Below are 18,601 nucleotides of genomic sequence, written 5' to 3'. Positions count from 1 at the left end.
AAACACACATGTGTGTGTGTCTTTATAGTACAATGATTTATAATCCTTTGGGTATACCCAGTAATGGGATTGCTGGGTCAGATGGTATTTCTGGTTCTAGATTCTTGAGGAATTGCCACACTGTCTTCGGGGAAGGGAATACCACACACCGGGGCCTGTCAGGGGATAGGGGGAAAGGAGAGCATTAGGACAAACACCTCATGCATGCGGGGCTTAAAACCTAGATGACAGGTTGATAGGTGCAGCAAACTACCATGGCACATATATACGTATGTAACAAACCTGCATGTTCAGCACATGTATCCCAGAACTTGAAGTAAAATTTAAAAAAAAAAGAACAGAAATGTATTCCTCACATTTCTGGAGACTGGAAGTCTAAGATCAAGGTGCCAGTACAGTCAGGTTCTGGTGAGGGCTCCTTCCTGGTTGATAAATGGCTTCTTGCTGCATTCCCACATGGCTAGGATCCCTTTTATTTACTATGAGGCAGAATTCGCATTCATGAGAACTCTGCCTTCCTGACTGTACTAGTCTTTCATGCTGCTAATAAAGACATACCTGAGACTGGGTAATTTATAAAGAAAAAGAGATTTAATGGACTCAGAGTTCCACGTGGCTGGGAGGCCTCACAATCACGGTGGAAGGTGAAAGGTATGTATTATATAGCAGCAGGCAAGAGAGAATGAGGACCAAGTGAAAGGGGAAACCCCTTATCAAAGCATCAGATCTTGTGAGACTTATTCGTTTCCATGAGAACAGTATGGGGGAAACTGCCCCCATAATTCAATTTTCTCCTACTGGGTCCCTCACACAACATGTGGGAATTATAGGATCTTTAATTCAAGATGAGATTTGGGTGGGGACACAGCCAAACCGTGTCACTGACTAATCACCTATCAAAGGCCCCACCTCCAAATACCATCACATATAAGGATTAGGGTTTCAACCTATGAACCCGAGGGGAACACACACATTGAGTGTATAGTACTCATCTTCTTTATTTAAAAAGCATAGGACTAGAAAATTTCTAGAAACTGGATATATTAATGATGACAAGGAGGATGATAGTGGTAAAAGGGTGGAGGAGAATTCATTCATTAACTTTGAATAGTACCTCATGATTTATGAGAAACTTCCAAATATTAATGCATGTTAATAAAGACTTCTACATAAGTTAATATTATATTAAAGTCTATACTTGCATTACTAAAGATTTCCAGTTCCAGGTGAGGAGTACAGTGAACATATTTAATTCCTTTTCTTCTCACAACCCCATTGCAATAACAGTAAATAAGAGAAGAAATCCATAACTGAGCTGAAAACAAAAGAACAGAAATGGTCCCAGAATACCACATTTACTAAAGTACTTTTCTGGGCTAACCAATGGGGAGAGAAGACTAGGCCTCAGAGCAATCATTATGGTAATGAAAAGATTATCTGTCTTACAGCTGATTTGATGAGTTTTTCTTATCCATAAACTGGGTCGTTGGTTCTGCCTTTACCCCATGTTGAATTCCTAAGAAATGCTTCATAAAAATGAGAGGTGTGACTGGGTAGGACTCCTATCATGGGTACTGAGGCCACAGAAAAAAGCAGAACACACTCTAGAGCTAAAAACATGACCTTGAAAGGGCATGCGAAGAAACACAGAAGTTAAAATCAAACGTACTCTTCTTTCAAAGTCCTTGTTATCTGTCAGTTATCAAGGTCTAAATTTTGGCTGTCTCCCTTTATGCCCATAATCATTTGTGAGACAACTGACTGTCAATAGATCCCACCAACTTATACAGAATTCTATTGCTTATGGAGTGGTCCCTGACTCAGTTAATAGAACTATCTAACTTCAAAGGAAGTCTAAATCAGTTAGTGGTATTATCAATATAATCATTCATTCATAAACATCATAAGGCATTTGACAAAAAACAAGTAACCTGAAAAATAAGGACCAAAATTCTTTTTATGATACATGCAAAAAAAAGAGAAATTAATTTTTAAAGCTTTTATTCTAAATTGATCATTTATAATTGTGTATATTTAGAAGGTATGAAGTAATGTTATTATTTATGAATACAAATTTTTAAAATTAAATCAAGTTAGCTAACATATTCATCATCTAAAATACTTAACATTTTTTTGGTGGGATAATTTGAAATCTACTCTCTTAACAATTTTCAAATGTACTATATTATTAACCATATTCACTACCCTATGCAATAGGTCTCAAAAAAAAATTCTCCTGTCTAACTGAGGTTTTTTACCCTCTGGTCATCATCTCCCAAGATTCCCCCCACCCGCTAGCTATGTAACCACTATTCTGTTCTCTGCTTCTATGGGTTTGATTGTTTTAGATTCTACATGTAAGTGAGAACATGCAGTATTTGTCTTTCTGTTCCTGCCTTATTTCACTTAGCATAATGTCCTCCAGGCTCATCCATATTGTCTCAAAGGACAGAATTTCCTTTTTTATAAGCCTGAATAGTTTTCATTGTGTATATATTCCACATATTCTTTATCCATTCATCTGTATATGGACAGTTAGTTTGATTCCAATAAAGATATAGTGAATAATGCTGAAATGAATATGGAAATGCAGACATCGCTTTTACGTACTGATTTCAAATCTTTGGGGTAAATACCCAGAAGCGAGATTGCTGGATCAGGAATTTAATTTTTAAAATTAGCATTATTAAAGAGATTTGAGAGGTGACAACATCCAGAAAATAAAACATGACTTCCTAAAACAGAAGTAAATAAATAATTAATTCCTAAAAGTTCAAAATATGATTTTCAAAAATAAATATTCAAGAGAAGAGTTGAAAAATAGAATGAATTCAGCTGAAGTCCTAACATAGCTAAAGTATTAAAGGAATTAACCTAGATCCAAAGAAGTGCAAAATGTAAGAAAAAGGTCTCCAATATTCATCCAATGAAATTTTTTAAAAAGAGAGAGATCAGCATTAGGAATTTGCAAGTGAGAAATTGGAGACTTGGAGAAGTGATTCAACTCTCCAGTAATAGTCTGTAAAAGGAGTTCGACATATTTCAGATATGTCCCCCTCCTAAGCACAAGGCTGAAATTCAATGAATACATCTAAACGTGGCCTCAGTAGTTGTTTATGGCTGACATCCACTCTGACCGGCCAACGCAAATGCCAGTCTAGTCTATGCCTACTGTTTACAGTTGGCATCTGATGGGTGAGCATGGTGGTATATCTGTTGATTAATATTTGAATATCATCCCGTTCTAAGTTATAATCTTTGAATGATGCCTACATCATTAATTTCATGGTACAATGAAAAAGGAGGAAAATATTTGATATTTTGTGAATTTCAAACTTTTTGCTGTTGTTGTTTTTGAGACAGACTCTTCCTCTGTCACCAGGCGCTGGGCTCTAGTGCAGTGGTGCAATCTCGGCTCACTGCAATATCCACCTCCTGGGTTCAAGCAATTCTCCTGCCTTAGCCTCCCAAGTAGCTGGGACTACAGGCATGCACCACCATGCCCACCAATTTTTGTATTTTTTACTAGAGACGGGTTTTCACCATGTTGACCAGGATGGTCTCGATGTCTTGACCTTGTGATCTGCCCACCTTGGCCTCCCAAAGTGCTGGGATTACAGGCATGAGCCACTGCGCTCTGCCTTGAATTTCAAACTTGAAACTTGGGGAAAAAAATAAGAAAATTTCATTGGTAAATGTCCACTTCTCTGCTCCCTGTTTCCTTACATACCAAGAAATAAATGACCAAGCTTTAAATCTGCCTCCCTTTCTTCTTTCTTAGGTGATCCAGAAAAGGAGCAGATCTATATGGATATTCCTATTCTGGAAGAATACCAAGGGCAGCCAAGAGATCAAGTCTCAAACTGTGATGCTTATTTAATCCATGAGGTTTAGCAGAAAACAGAGACAAAGACACACAGTTAAAATCTGTTGAGTGAAGAAAGCAAACAGGAAGTGGTCTTAGAGAAATATAGGGCCTGTGCTGACATTTACAACAAGTAGAGGAAGTGTGCCTCCAGCTCAGGTTTGTGTGGATCAGTTGAGTTTTTTTTTTTTTTTATAAGGACCAAATAAAAAACAGCCTATATAGAAACACCATAAACTCAACTTAAAACCAAAAACTACAAGTGCCATGTTTATTTTCCAATGTTTTAAGAGAAAAAAAAAACATCCAAATGTCTTAACTATAAGAATCTACCTTTAACATATCATGGCAAACAGAGTTGGCCCAAACCTGAGGCAACCCCCAATTTCTGCCACCATAAAACCAAAGTCAAACTTAAAATCAACTATTATATTAGCACCAAGTGCAACATCAAGGATTCACAATAACATTCATAAAACTGAGGCCTTTGGCTCCTTAAGAACCACAAACTCAGATCCTACTAGGAAGCATTAACACAGTAGTTTAGACTTTGCTTAGGATTTGTGGGATTTTGCAAAGCATGTTCACCCCTTAAGAGCCTTTCCTGAAATCACTGGGAGTTATAAGCTCATAAGATCTGTAGAATTGGGTCCTAAATGTCATTTTCATAGCTCCTCGGTGGCCAACCATCAAAGTAAACAAAATGCCACAGAGCTACTTAGTGTTTTTGTGACTCACATTCCCTCCAGCCAAAAACAGAGGACAGAGTCCACTTTACAAGGGGTTAATAATCATGGGAATTTTTCTGTACTTAAATATATTGCGGGAGACTCACTTCTGTAGGTACAATGATTTTTGCACTCTCTTCCCTGCCTCTTAGTCTAACAGACACATTTTATAGGTTTTACACGGTTCTTTACAACTCACCTAAAACACATAATTTTCCTCCTGCTTATATCATTTGTTATTTATTTATTAGATTTATATTGTGCTTTCCTCCAAAAGGCTCAAGGCACCATGCAGTCAACTCTTAGATAATAAACATTAAACTCTTTCTTAAGACCATAAACAGTGAAATAGCCAGAAGAGAGATAGAAGGGATCTGAACAAGGACGGAACAAAGGAAAGGCGGTGATTCTGGCAAAATACCCAACCAAGGAGTCAATGTGTTAGGAGACCCAGTGATAAGGCCCAGTCCCTGCCCCTCTCAGCGAGCCCCACCTGCAAAGACCCCAACAGTATTTTCTATATGGAGACAAAATATTTCCATTTTTGCAATGAGAGTGAGGGAAGGTACGCTAGTTATTCTTCAGGGAATTCAAGAGAGTATCTCAAAACAAATATGTGGATACAGACAACAGTATTTTGAAATAAGGTGGAAAGTGAGACAATAGAAAGAGATATATGGCAATGTTTTATAAGAAAACTTCAAAGTGTTAGATTTTTTTTTACAAATACGATTCATGCTCAGTCCTCAGTTCTGCTGCGTGCCTCTGAGTTCCAAAGGATCTACAGACCTTCAGAGGCCAGGGCGGCACAAAGTGCAAAGATTATCAAAATCAAAAAGAGACAGGCTGTCCTCAGCTTTAAAATCCAAGCCATGCTGATCTGATAAAGCCACGAGTTAACTTCCTGCACTGTAATCCAGTCGACGGTGGGAGACATGGTTAAACAGTAACTCTCCTGGCAACTGCTGGTGAACTAGCCAAGCATGAGCAAGGAGGGAATAGATTCTAATTAGCAATCAAAACAAAAATGACCATTTTCACTAAATGGAGTAGACAGTGTAACTCTCCTTCTCTCAGAGCACGACAGAATTCAGCCAGGAGAAAGAAAAATAATAATAGTATAGGCATTAATATTAGTATTTGGTGAGTACTACATGCCGGGCACTCTTACACCACGGTTGCATATGCTTACCTCTTCGATCCCCAGAACAAATCTAGAAAATGAGGATGACTACTTTTCAAATATCACAAATAAGGAAACTGAGGCTTAAATACATTATTTGCCCAAAGTCACTCTGCTAGTAAGTGCTGGCTAAAATTCAAACACAGCACAAAAGGATCAGTAAGGGCTCCTAGGTTAGAAAACAAGCAGACATGCAAAAGTTGCTCTGTGAGTTGACAAAGATAGCAGACTGATGGCTCTTGGCAGAGCACGCTGGATCAGGTACCCTACCCAGGAAGCTACAGATAGAAAGTTAATGGCAGGCCGGAGGCTGCAAATAAAGACCTCAAAATATGGCAGGAACAAGCCCAAATCCAAAGAGGATAGGACAAGCTGGCTCCAAGTAGACAGAAGAGATGCAACACCATTGAGATCATGTGAGGAGAGAAGCTCAGAATGCACCAGTTAAGGTTACCTCCAGGTCCTAAGTGGGCAGGAACCGAACGCTGGTAGTTGAAACCCACTCTATTGTCTTGTATAACTAATTGCATATTTATGCCAAGTTAACTGTTGAGTTCCACAGTGAATCATTCTTTGTAATCCTTTTGTGATCTCTCCAAGTATGAATATCACACATTGAACACTTACTAAATGCCAAGCACTTAACACACATTATCTTATTTAAACCTCATAGCTGTGCTACACAGGAGACTCCATAAGAATCTCCATCTGACAGGTGACGAGGCATAGAGAAGATGAGTCATTTGGTCAAAGTCACAAATCTAGTAAAAGGAGAGACTCCAAATCTAACGAGTCTTGCCCCAAAGCTCATCTTCATAATCACCAGTGTTTTGTTGCTTTTAGAATCTGATTCTATTTACTCCATTCCGGTGCTCTACCATGCTTTCTCTAATTTTTCTGACCTCTCTTCTAAGAAGGAAACTCACCAAGATCATTGCTTTTGTTTTTATTCCTAGAGGGTCAGCCTATTCAGTCACCCTCCGCCACAAAGTGAAAATTATCAGGAAGAAGACGAAAGAAGATCCCATATAGCGAGAAAGGTAGCGTGGAAGCCGAGCTAACCAGGACATTGTCAGATGTCCTTTTAAAAGAGCTGTGCTATAAGAAAAATAAAAATAAAATAAAATATAAAGCAAACAATTCAGAGTTCACATATACAAGAAAAAAGAGCTTTGTATCACAGATCATATATGTGTAATAATATACATAATCACTCAGCGGGAGATGTCTTCTACATGGCAGTTATCACGACTGTGTAGTAGAGATTCCTCATTCCCATTCTACAGGATGGGGAAACAGCTCTCGAAGCTTGGAATCACAACCAGCATGGGTCATACTGAGATCAACTTGTCTTGTTTCTTTGTCTAGAAAGCCCTCCCCATATTCAAATGGCACTCTCCTCTTCACCCCTTAAGTTTAGATGGAATAATGCTAGTTCACAGCGATCCTCCTTGATGACCCATCCTGAAGAACTGGTTTCCACATGACCCTTTCCCACAACATCCTATCATCACCGCAGCACTTACCAGAACAGCCATTATTTCATTGATTGATTAACCTGTTTTTCTTGGTGTATAAGTTTTCTAGGGGTGCTGTAACAAAGAGCCACAAAATGAAAGGCTTAAACAACAGAAATGTATTCTCTCACAGTTCTAGAGGCTGCAAGTCCAAAATCAAGTGTCTGCAGACCCATGCCCCACCAAGACTGTAGGTAAAATCCTTCTTGCCTTTTTCTAATTTCTGCTGGTGGCCATTGCTCTTTAGCTTACAGTAACATTCCAATCTCTCTCTCTGGTCCCATGATGTTCTCCTTGCTCTGTGTCCACATTTTCTTCTTTCTTTCTTTTCTTTTTTTTTTTTTTTTTTTCTTGAGACAGAGTTTCAGTCTTGTTACCCAGGCTGGAGTGCAATGGCACAATCTCAGCTCACCGCAACCTCTGCCTCCTGGGTTCAAGCAATTCTCCTGCCTCAGCCTCCCTAGTAGCTGGGACTACAAGCACGTGCCACCATGCCCAGCTAATTTTTTTGTATTTTTAGTAGAGACAGGGTTTCACCGTGTTGACCAGGATGGTCTCTATCTCTTGACCTCGTGATCCACCCTCCTCAGCCTCCCAAAGTGCTCGGATTATAGGCGTGAGCCACCGTGCCCGGCACACAGTTTCTTCTTTCAAATTTCCAAATGTCTTGGTGTCCAAATTTCCTTCTTCTTAGGACACCAGTCATATTGGATTACAGTTCTGCCCTACGCCAGTACGATCTCATCTTAACCTGGCCAATTACATCCTCCAGTGGCCAGTTCTGGCCTCCAGACTGTAAGATGATAATTTATATTGTTTAAGCCCCACAGTTCATAATAATTTATTACAGCAATCCTAGGAAACTACTGCAATAACTCACTCAGCTTTGTTTAATCCAGGGTTTCACATACTTATTTGACCAAATAAACATTTTCCCCGTGGTAGCTATTAACAATCTCTAACTCCCTTGGGTGGGGGAATATATGTGTTTTAGAAAAGCAAAGCTAATCTTCCTATTTCACAGGTGAAGAAACTGAGACTTTAGGAGGACAAAGAATCCACACACTCGTGTGAGGAATGATGAGGACTAGAATTCGGGTTCCAAGGCTACTCTGCATGCTTTTTGCCATTTGCTTCCATTTACTTCTCAGCTGCCCCAGGAAATAGGGCGGCATACAAGATTAGGCTTGGGGCTCACTAAGAATAGAACAGGGAACTTTTCCCAATTAATGAAGGGCTCTTTGAAAACATTGACTCAATATTTTCCCAGCCAGTAGAAGAAATGGTTCTCCTTTGTAGAGGAGTTGGGGCAAATGGGTTCTAGAAACCAATTATAAAAGCAGCTGATCCAATGTAAACTGATGTCTCAGCTGAGTTTGGACTGAGTGAAATTCCAGCCACAGCTTAGTTTTCACCTCTTCCTCACTCCACCCTGCTGTCTAAAGAAAGAGACAAGAGAATGTGAGCCTCCACCACCGACATGTTTGAAAAGGGAAACAAATTCATTGGGGACTTGATAACATTGTGAGCTGTTCAATTCCTTGCTGCTTTTCTTCCTGCCTCTTTACCCCACCATCTTCCTCAGGTACACAGAACACACCAGAAATAAAGCATTCCCACCCCAGTGAAGGGGAGAGAGTGTCCCCTACCTTCCACTTGATAAGCTGCGGTGGCCGCTGCCCATCCAAATCCCTCAGGGAAAGCCATGGTTTAGAAGCTGTCTACCAGAATCCTCAGCTGCCAGAAGCAGAGTACCCTATGGCCAGAGGAGCCAGGCAATTGTGCAAACAGAAAATGAACTCTCACCCCAGACTGGAGCCTCAGAAGGCAAATATTGACGCAAACAAGAAGGAGGCAGGACAAAGGATACTTGATAGCCACAGCCTTGATAAGAGTCCAAGACATTTTGTACAAGGCCATCAATTATACTTTCTTCTCCCAGCACTCCCTGATTCCTAACACAGTTGATAACCCTGGGTGCTAAGTCCCTCATTTGGCAGGGCACCTATTTACCTTTTAAAGTAACATGAACATTGTTTTAAAAAGTCATATAATCCTATAGAATTTTCCCTTAGTTCATTCATCCTAATTCTTGATCCCTACTCTGTAGAGGTAACCACTTTCAACGATTTCTTCTGGAATTTAATCCCACGCTGTTTAAAGAATAGGCTATTGCTTCTTATTTTTTTTCAATTTTAGGTAAGTATTGACCTCTGAGTAAAGGGCAGAGATGTAGCGTTCTCTCTCTCTCTCTCTCTCTCTCTCTCTCTTCCCCCTCTTCTACCTTCCCCCATCTACATCTAGCCAGCATGGTAAAACTACCTTTCCATTTAAATGAATTCAATATTTATATTACTATTAGTCTGTACCTGGCTCAAAGCTGAGCCATGTAGTATACATACCTTGCTCACATGCAACTTTCAATTTTCTCTGGGGTTAATCCACTGCCTGATCTTTATGTTTATTTAATTTTCTCTATACCTATTACTAATTCATCCCCAAACACTCTGACAGAAGAATACATCTCTGACTTATTCAAACAACTCTGTGTTCCTGCTCCATTCCACACTGTTTATTTTTTAGGCCACCATGGAGCTTTGATCCACTGTCTCCTTCAAGTCATTCAGAGGCTCCTTCACTCTCCCCTGGTCTTTCTCTTTCTTTGTTTCTTCTCCCTCTTTAGAGAAGCACATCCTCGAATAACTGTCTGATAAAGGGGCCTGGTACATAAATATTTCAAAACTCTGTAGTTGCTCTGAAATTATCTTTAGTCTAACATTGCTCTTAATATGCAGTTTTGTGCAGGATTTTGTGATGAAAATAATATTCACCCCGAATTTTGAAGGAATTGGTTCCTTGTTTTATAGTATGGCTACTGAGAAATTTGATGACAATCCAAGTCCTGTTCTTTTATGAGTAACCTTTTTTGTTCCCCCAGCCCACCCTCACTGACTCCCAGGTTTCTATTTCTGAAATTTCAGTGGTGTTCATTGGCATGGGACTTCTGTCCACTGTGCCAGGCACCCAGTGGGTGTGGCTTTCTACAGAAGTATAGATGCTGACAGTCAGGGAAACTGGGTGAGGGGGCCTTGGGGACTCCCTGCACTATCTCTGAAGCTTCTGTGTAAATCTAAAATTGATCCAAAATAAAAAGTTTATTTTTAAAAAAAAATGACTATGGATTGGGAGGCCAAGGTGGACAGATCACTTGAGGCCAGGAGTTCGAGACCAGCCTGGCCAACATGGTGAAACCCCATCTCTACTAAAAATACAAAAATTAGCCGGGCGTGATGGTAGGCACCTGTAATCCCAGCTACTCAGGAGGCTGAAGCAGGAGAATCATTTGAACCCAGGAGGTGGAGGTGGAGGTGAGCTGAGATTGCACCACTGCTCTCCAGCCTGGGCGACAGAGCAAGACTCCATTTCAAAAAAGAAAAGACTATTGAAAGAGGAGGTAGGTATAATCAAAGTGAGGTAAGTTACTTATCCAGTTTCCCTACATTCCCACTAAATCATTCTACATTTTAATGACAGGAACATGAAGTTTGGAACAAGGTTTAAGTAAGTTGAAATCCTACTTTCTCCAGTTATCCTAACCCTAAGAAGAGAGAAGAGATTATATACAAAAAGAAATGGGAAAGACATTGAGGATATTTAAAGGTACATGTTTGGTGAAATAACCTAAAAAATGCGTGGCAGACTATTAAATTTGACATAGGTAGTCATTCAATTCTGAAGCAATTGTAAATTGAGGGAAAAAATAAATATTAAAATATGTTCAAGTTCAAGATAGAACACTAGATGGCAGTATTGCAACTTTTTTAGGTTTGCAAGTTGCAGTATACAGCAGTATTAAAATTCAGTTATTTCACTAATGGCTGTCTACACCAGTCGCCCTTGGCTAATTACTACTGCTCTTGTCCAGGAGAAACAATCTGTCTTCTCAGTGCTTAACATACTCTGAAGTTATTAGTCCACAAGTGGTAGAACTGATTTCTCTCGACACTGATTGGGTCCTCTAATCCAACATTCTCAAGCTTTTTGGTGTCAGGATCTCTTTACACTCTTAAAATTGTGGTTCCTAAAGAATTTTTTTTCTTTCATGTGGGTCATATCTATTAATATTTACTGTATTGGAAATTAAAACTGAGATTTAAAAATATATATTTATTGTTGACTTCATTTTAAACAGCAATGAAAAGCATGTTAACAGAAGTTACATATTTTAGGAAACATAACCATATAACCCCAAACAAAATAATATTTAGTGAGAAGGGTGTCACTGTTTTACGTTTTTACAAATCTCTTGCATGCCTGGTTTACTAGAAGACAGCTAACGCTCCTATCTGCTTCTTATTCACTTTGTTGTCTCTGGAAAACTCCACTGTACACTCATAGAAGAATGAGAGACAAGCATGGAAAAGGCAAATCGTATCTTAGCATCATTATTAAAAGAGTTTTGACCTGGTAGACACCCAAACGGGTCGTGAGGACCTCAAGGAGTCCACAGAACACATTTTCATAACCGTAGCCCTCCTAGAACTTTCTTTCCACCTCTCTCCCAAGACCTTGCATTGCAACCCAGCACCCCATGTGTCTTTCTCACGTTTCTGAGAGCTCATTTCACTCAGGTTCCCTGCACTAAGGCCCTAATGGCTCTAGGCATGAATTTGCAGCCATCTTCTCAGGTAAGAAAGAGTTACTGTATTTCAGATTTTTCTGTATACAAAAAATAGTCTGACTTCATGGCCCCATCCAGGAAGATTGGCTGGTAATTTAATTTGTCATTACTGTATTTGGGTTCCCTCCACTTCATTTTAGGGCCATACAGGAAAATTTGGGTCTTATGAAGACCAATTTTTTTTTAATACCTGGTGTTTCTATTCCTCTACCTCCCAGTGTTGGTCTGTACTAGTTAATGCCAAGGTGCCCACTCTCCAGTTCTACTATAGTCTCTTCAAGTCCACTGATTCTCTGGGCTCAAGCCTTCTCCAAGGGTGAAGCTCTGAGGTTCTAAGTTCAACTGCCCCTCATCACAACCACACAGTAGATCCTCTGACTTCCTGCCACCTTCCAAAGGTACTGCCTCAGAACAGCACAACAAACCTTTTTATTCATGAGAGCCACCAACCTCTGTTTACTCCCCAAGCTGAAAGCAAACATAAGTTACTTGCATTATAGTTTTGTCTACAGGTGTGTTCTCTCTAGAAGTCCCAGGACTGCTAAGTATTTTTATCGATTCTCATACTGCTGTAACGAACTACCTCAGACTAGGTAATTTATGAAGCAAAGAGGTTAAATTGACTCACAGTTCTGTAGGATATACAGGAAGCAGGGCTGAGAGGCCTCAGAAGACTTACAATCCTGGTGAGAGGATGAAGGACAAGTAAGCATGTCTTCATGTGACAGCAAGAGAGAGCAAGCAAAGGAGGACTACACACTTTTTAACAACCAGATCTCGTGAGAACTCACTCACTACCATGAGAACAGCAAGGGGGAAATCCACCCCCATGATCTAACCAACTTCCATCAGGCCCCTCCTCCAACACTGAAGATCATAATTCGACATGAGATTTGGGTAGAGACACAGAGCCAAGCCATATCATGAAGAGACTAAATTCAAAGACATCTAGGTAACAAGAAACAAAAATCTTGCAGAAAACTTTATTTGTTAACTGTGAAACAAACTGTTCTTTAATAAGAATTCAGCCCTATTAGTCATAATCTTGACCCTTCCAATTTGAATTGCTGAGATTCAAAAACTCTGGCATTCGAAATATTCCTGTGTACCTGTGTAGGGGAAAAAGTAAGATTCTGAATGAACATTTGTCTATCTGTAGCAAAGATGCCTGTGTGTTCTAGCCAATCTCGTTTCTCTTTCCATCTGGGCACACTTTTGGACTACATTTTTCAGCTCCTTTGCAGATGGCTGTGGCCGCATGACTACGTGTCCTGGCTAGTGGAATGTAGGCAGAAGTAATGTGTACCACTGCCAGTGGGACACTAAAATCTGCCTACATAATCATTCATGTTTCAGCCATGTATCATTATTCTTCTTTCATCTACTGGCTGGATATACAGGCTCCACTGGAAGACTCCAAGGCCCTAGGGACTTAGATGGAAGGAGCCTGGTTCTCTGTATCACAGCACGGAGCAGAGCCCCGTAACAGCCCACAAACAATCCACTTTAAACTATGGTGTAAATAAGAAATAAACTTTTGTTTTTCTAAACTACTGAAAGTGGAGAGTTGCTGATAAATATACTCTCTGAAAACAAACTGCTTCTTTGAGCTTTTTTTTTTTACATAGTTAAATGATTTTAAAGTATTTTCTTCCAGAGGAGAGCCTCCTCAGTGAAATCATGCCATTGGAGAAGAAGGGAAATGGAAGGGAATGTGAAGGAGGGCCAGGTGCAAAGGACACATCTACTTGCAATGGTTTGTACAATGGATTATTCATCATGATTTTCTGCATTTACCAAGAAAGTGATAGCCAAATTTTGACCTAAGAAGGCACATTTTACAAAATTGCTTCCCAAAAAGGCCCCTGACTCCTGCAAATAATCTGCTATTTTAAGGTTTCAATAATTCTAATGACAATTGTACATTTACTTCCTGTAAGGTCTTCCAGGGTACTTAAAACATCAATTGTGTTGCTTTAATATTGGCTGGAATTACATAAACTCATTGTGGTAATACCAGCTTCTCGCCCATGAAAGTGCAAAAATGAATTATTATACTATTGCTCTCAGTTTCTTGGTAGATAGAATCTGTCAAAACATGATGTGTAGAAAGTAATACAGTAACAAAGGGAATCTTTGACTGTGGAAATCCTGACAACCATGTTGTGCATGTGTGTACATGTGCAGGACCCAGGGGTGGGAACATTTAATAACATGAGCCACCAGGATTCAGCCAACCTACCTCTTGGTAACAGAATTTGATTTTCTGTTGGATACCTGCCTTTTACCCTATGCAGCCTAAATGGTTCTGGAAAATCTGACCCTGGGCCCCACATAATAACCCATCAGCTCCAGGGATTCATTTAAGGCCATCTTCATATTTCATCTCATTGGTTACAGGGATTAAATTAGTGATGGGCTTGAAACCCAATTCCAACTATAAGAAATGAGAGGTCTGTTAAGGTTTCTGAGAAAAAAGCTTCCTCACTTTTCCACAGAAGCTATCCAAAAAGACATACTCTTCCTGCTACACCTCAATATGGAAGTCTTTAGCAGACATTTCACAAACATAAAGAGGACCAATTTGGGGATAACAGGGAGTGGAATAACCTTGGCATTGCTTTTATGGTTTAAGCGTAATTGAGTTTCCTTTCTTGTTACTTGCAACCAAACAATTCAAATACAGTAAACCTGTGAGTGTGCATATATATATAAAGATGTGTGTGACACACGTATATGTGCATGTGTTATGTGTATCCATACATGTATTATGCAGATGTAGATGTGTGTAGACATGAAAGTAGATGTGTGCATACATGCATGTATACGTGTATGGTTCACATGTGTCTATGTATCATAAATCCCTCCGTATAAAGACACTTCAAAACCTGTACTGGATATTTTTTCTAGCTATCTTGAATGCTGGCCCACATCACCAGCCTGGAAATGAAGATATATGTGAGATAATTAATGGCAGGCTCAAGAGGGATTCAGTTGCATTATTTCTATTTATTTATTGAAGGCTATACACCGCATAAGATTTAGCATGAAAGAAATCTAAAACAACAGCAGTACATCACTCAACTTTTCAAAAAGCCATACTGCTGTATAATTAAGGATTTGCTATTGAGTAATTTTCAAAACAAACAAGAAATGTTCTGCCCTTCAAGGTGTTGACAGGCTGACACTAACAATGGCAAACAAGTAATCACAAAACCCACTCAATACCACGCAAAGCTCAACCGTTGAGCCTAGTGCTTTAAGAATAAAAGGCAGTCAGTAGAGGCAGGGCCCTTGGAATCCCTTTTGGGCACCTTCCAACAAACACCCACAGCTGTGGAGTCGAATTCCAACAGCAGCATCTTTCAGGACATTGTTACCAGTGCAGCTGCTAGAAACTCTCCACTTCATCGATGTGATTCAGATTCCTCAGATATGTTATTTCCACAAACTTGGACTTAGCCAATCATCTTCCCAATAAAAATGCCTCCCTCAAAACAAGCAAACTCCACTGTATTCCTACAGAGTATCTGGAGAAGTGTTCAGCTGAACTGAGATTAAGGTGAGACAAGAAAGGCACCTCAGGGGCATAATTTAGGGAACTGCACACTCTCACTGCAGCTCCAGGGTTAAATACCAGCAAGAGAATACTCAAGCTTAAAGGCCTTGCTGTAGACATGAACTGGTGTTATTTCTGAACTGTTTGTGGCAACGCACAGGTGTGCCACATGCCTCAGGACTAGGCTGTAGCTAATCCACCTAAGTCCCATGAGGATTTGCACACTGGAGAGGATCTTTGATTATTAATCTTGCTTCAGGGATTGGGTTTGGAACTTCAAAAGCACTTTCCTCCCACAGTAAATCAAGCAAGGCATTGGAGACCCATGATCTGGAAATGAAGCACAAAAGAACAAAATCAAGCCAAATAAAGAAAAAAAAAGTGAAACAAAACAATTTCGGTGATGGTAAAATTATTTTAGATCGACTAGATTGGAAAGCCAGCACAGCTTTAGAACTGGGAGAACCTGCCCAGACCTTTCTCTCTTGGGTCCATAATTAAAGACTGCTGCAGAGCCTGGATGCCATCTGAACCCTTCATTTATCCTCCTCCTGCTTCCTGCCACCTGCGGCCCCTTACAAACACTGTGGACTCTGATTCTTTGACATGTCTTGTGTATGTCAATTTACCTTCGTTTCTGTGCCCTCTTCTCTAACCAAAATCAATAGAAACCCTTTCGGGGCTGGAGACGTCTAAAAAGGCTCCCAACATCCAGTTTTGCTCCATTCCAACATACTCTCCTGCAGCCCGAGCCCTTCCCAAAACACACATTGTTCAGTGATTGCCTCTGTCCCTGAAGTTCAGACTTCTTGATATCAACAAGGCCTGTATGATCAGTTTCCTGTCTCCTTCTGTTTACATGAACACCAGTGTTCCTCTCATAAGCTGATTTAACTTTTCTCAGCTTTTCGAATCTACTACGATCCATGCTCTTTCTTGGTGCTGACTCTTCACAAATGATGTTTCCTTGTCTGGAACTTGTCTCTTCCTTATCTTGGCTGATTTTTACTTATCTTCCTTTGACCAGTTCAAAGTTACTTCTTAGAGAACACACCGCCCAGGACAAGCCAGGTTCCCCAGCATGGTGTTTCCATTGTCCCTTTCATGCCTCTTTGCATAACACTCATATAACATTTTGTTTTAAAACTTGTTTAGTCACCTGTCTTCCTCGTTAACTCACAACTTCTCTGAGAGTAGGGATTGTCTTAATCAGACAAGTTAAGAATTAAAGACTCATTGGGTCTTTTTTCTTTTTTTCATCAATTCATTCACCAAAAATATATGGAGCATTTACTATGGAGCCAGCCACCATGCTTAACTCTAGAAAGATGATGGTGAACCAAGCAGATCCAGTTAGTCCCTGAACATATGGTCCACATTTAACTTCTCCTACGGTCTGCTAATTGAAGTTCCCCAGCTTTGTTTTAATATCCTCCCATTTTTACTCCTTGTTACTTGGGGAAGAATCTAAGAGTAAGTAGACAATTATCTCTAGTTTTCTAGAGGTAATTCCTCCTCCCTACACCTTATAGACTCAGAATTGAGAAACAAAATGGAGAGGCAGAGGGAAGAGTATACCGAAAACTATGGGATGTTGCCTTGCGCTATTGTGTTCATCAGGTCATTAATGGGGAAAGGAAACCTCTGAGAGCACTGACTGAAGTGAAATCAAGATTTAAGCTCAGGGAGCAGGCAAGGATGCTCCTCAGCGGACTTCATCAGAAAAAATGGAAGGTTTCTAATCTTAGTGTAGTTGGTGCAAAGCTCCATCCGCCCGCTGTGGTGTTCTGATGGTGAGGGGCATCTCTCTGGCTCTGCACCCAACAGAAAGCCTCTTCTCTCCATCTTCTGTAAGGCAACATTGTACGATACTCACATTCTCTTTTTTGGGGGGGATTCTGAATTGACCAATGGTACACGGCACAGTAAGAGCCCTGAACTTAACGTTTCTACCCATAACATTTGGAGTTACAATATAATCTGTCCATTTTAAGTGGTTATAAAAGATTATTATATTCTCATCTCATGTGTGTTTTATGTGTTTGCATTCTTACTAATGATTTTTTTGCATTGCAATGTTCATATACAATAATCAAAATTCACGCAGGATAAACAATATATTTGTTTTCTTCCTGAAATCAAGGGGAGGTCATAAAATAGGCAGCAGCAGTCAAAAATCAGTGGGAGGAAGCTTGTGACAAATGTGGATTATCTTGAAACCTTTGTTTTATGGCAAGCCTCTCATGTGATTAGTGGTTCATTGAAAAGACAGACATTGCTCACACCAATGAAAAGAGAAAACACAAAGTCATTACAACTAGGATAAAAACAAAAATTCTAGCTTCTTATAATGACAGAGCTTGATGATGGCAGATTTACCCTGTTGCCAACTTCAATTGCAAACTAAAATGTAACACCTAGAACAACTTTTTGAAGGACCTGAAGATTGTGCAAAAGTGGGTAGAAGCTGGAGAAGTTTCAAACCATGGAAGAAGGGTTGACGTTTTTTAATTGGGAAAGTGATTTGAATATTGTGTTAGTATTTGCAAAAAATTACAGGTGACACTCTTTTCTAGAATAATGAGGAGTAGAGGCATAGACTTGGGTATCAACCGAGAAGCCAGACATGAGGCACAGTTTGGCTGTTTTCTAGATATGACAAGCTTGGTGCATTTCTTGACCATCTTGATGCATTTATTGATGCATTTCTTGACCATCCTAAACCAAAGTGTTTATGTCTGTAAAACAGTGATCATCACAGGAATGTTGTGGAAATTAAATGAGATGATACATGTGAATCCCTGAGAATAATGCCAGACCCATAGCTGGTACCTTTTCAAAAATAGCCATGGGTAGGCCCTTGCTATTTACTCAAAGTAGTAGCTTGGCTTTCAGAGGATTCTTAAGAGAGCATAATCTGGGTTCATCAGGGATTATTTTCCTAAGAATACAACATCTAATATAAGCCAGCTGACAACAGGGTATGATCCAATGGTAATAAACTAGGGGAAGATTAGCAAGTCCTGTTTGTTCACATTTTTTCTCCCTGTTCCTGAATCTTCTGAGAC

General features: G+C 39.8%; 1 protein-coding gene across 2 annotated transcripts in view; it reads right to left on the bottom strand.

The window, feature by feature from the left end:
- LOC105730936 (cytosolic beta-glucosidase) overlaps positions 1-9,105 on the bottom strand; it is a 123,879-nt gene extending 114,774 nt beyond the window's left edge. The window contains exon 1 of one of the 2 annotated variants that reach the window (XM_064366074.1): positions 8,943-9,105. In XM_064366074.1, coding sequence (XP_064222144.1) covers positions 8,943-9,000 — 58 coding nt within the window. In that variant the 5' untranslated portion in view covers positions 9,001-9,105. The remainder of the gene's footprint in view (positions 1-8,942) is intronic. The other variant, XM_064366073.1, reaches the window with a different exon arrangement.
- Between the last annotated feature and the right edge of the window lie 9,496 nt (positions 9,106-18,601).

Source organism: Aotus nancymaae, unplaced genomic scaffold, assembly GCF_030222135.1.
Source record: "Aotus nancymaae isolate 86718 unplaced genomic scaffold, 86718_ANA_hifiasm-v0.15.2.pri h1tg000006l, whole genome shotgun sequence".
Taxonomy (NCBI): domain Eukaryota; kingdom Metazoa; phylum Chordata; class Mammalia; order Primates; family Aotidae; genus Aotus; species Aotus nancymaae.
This window is presented reverse-complemented; position numbering and strand designations above follow the sequence as displayed.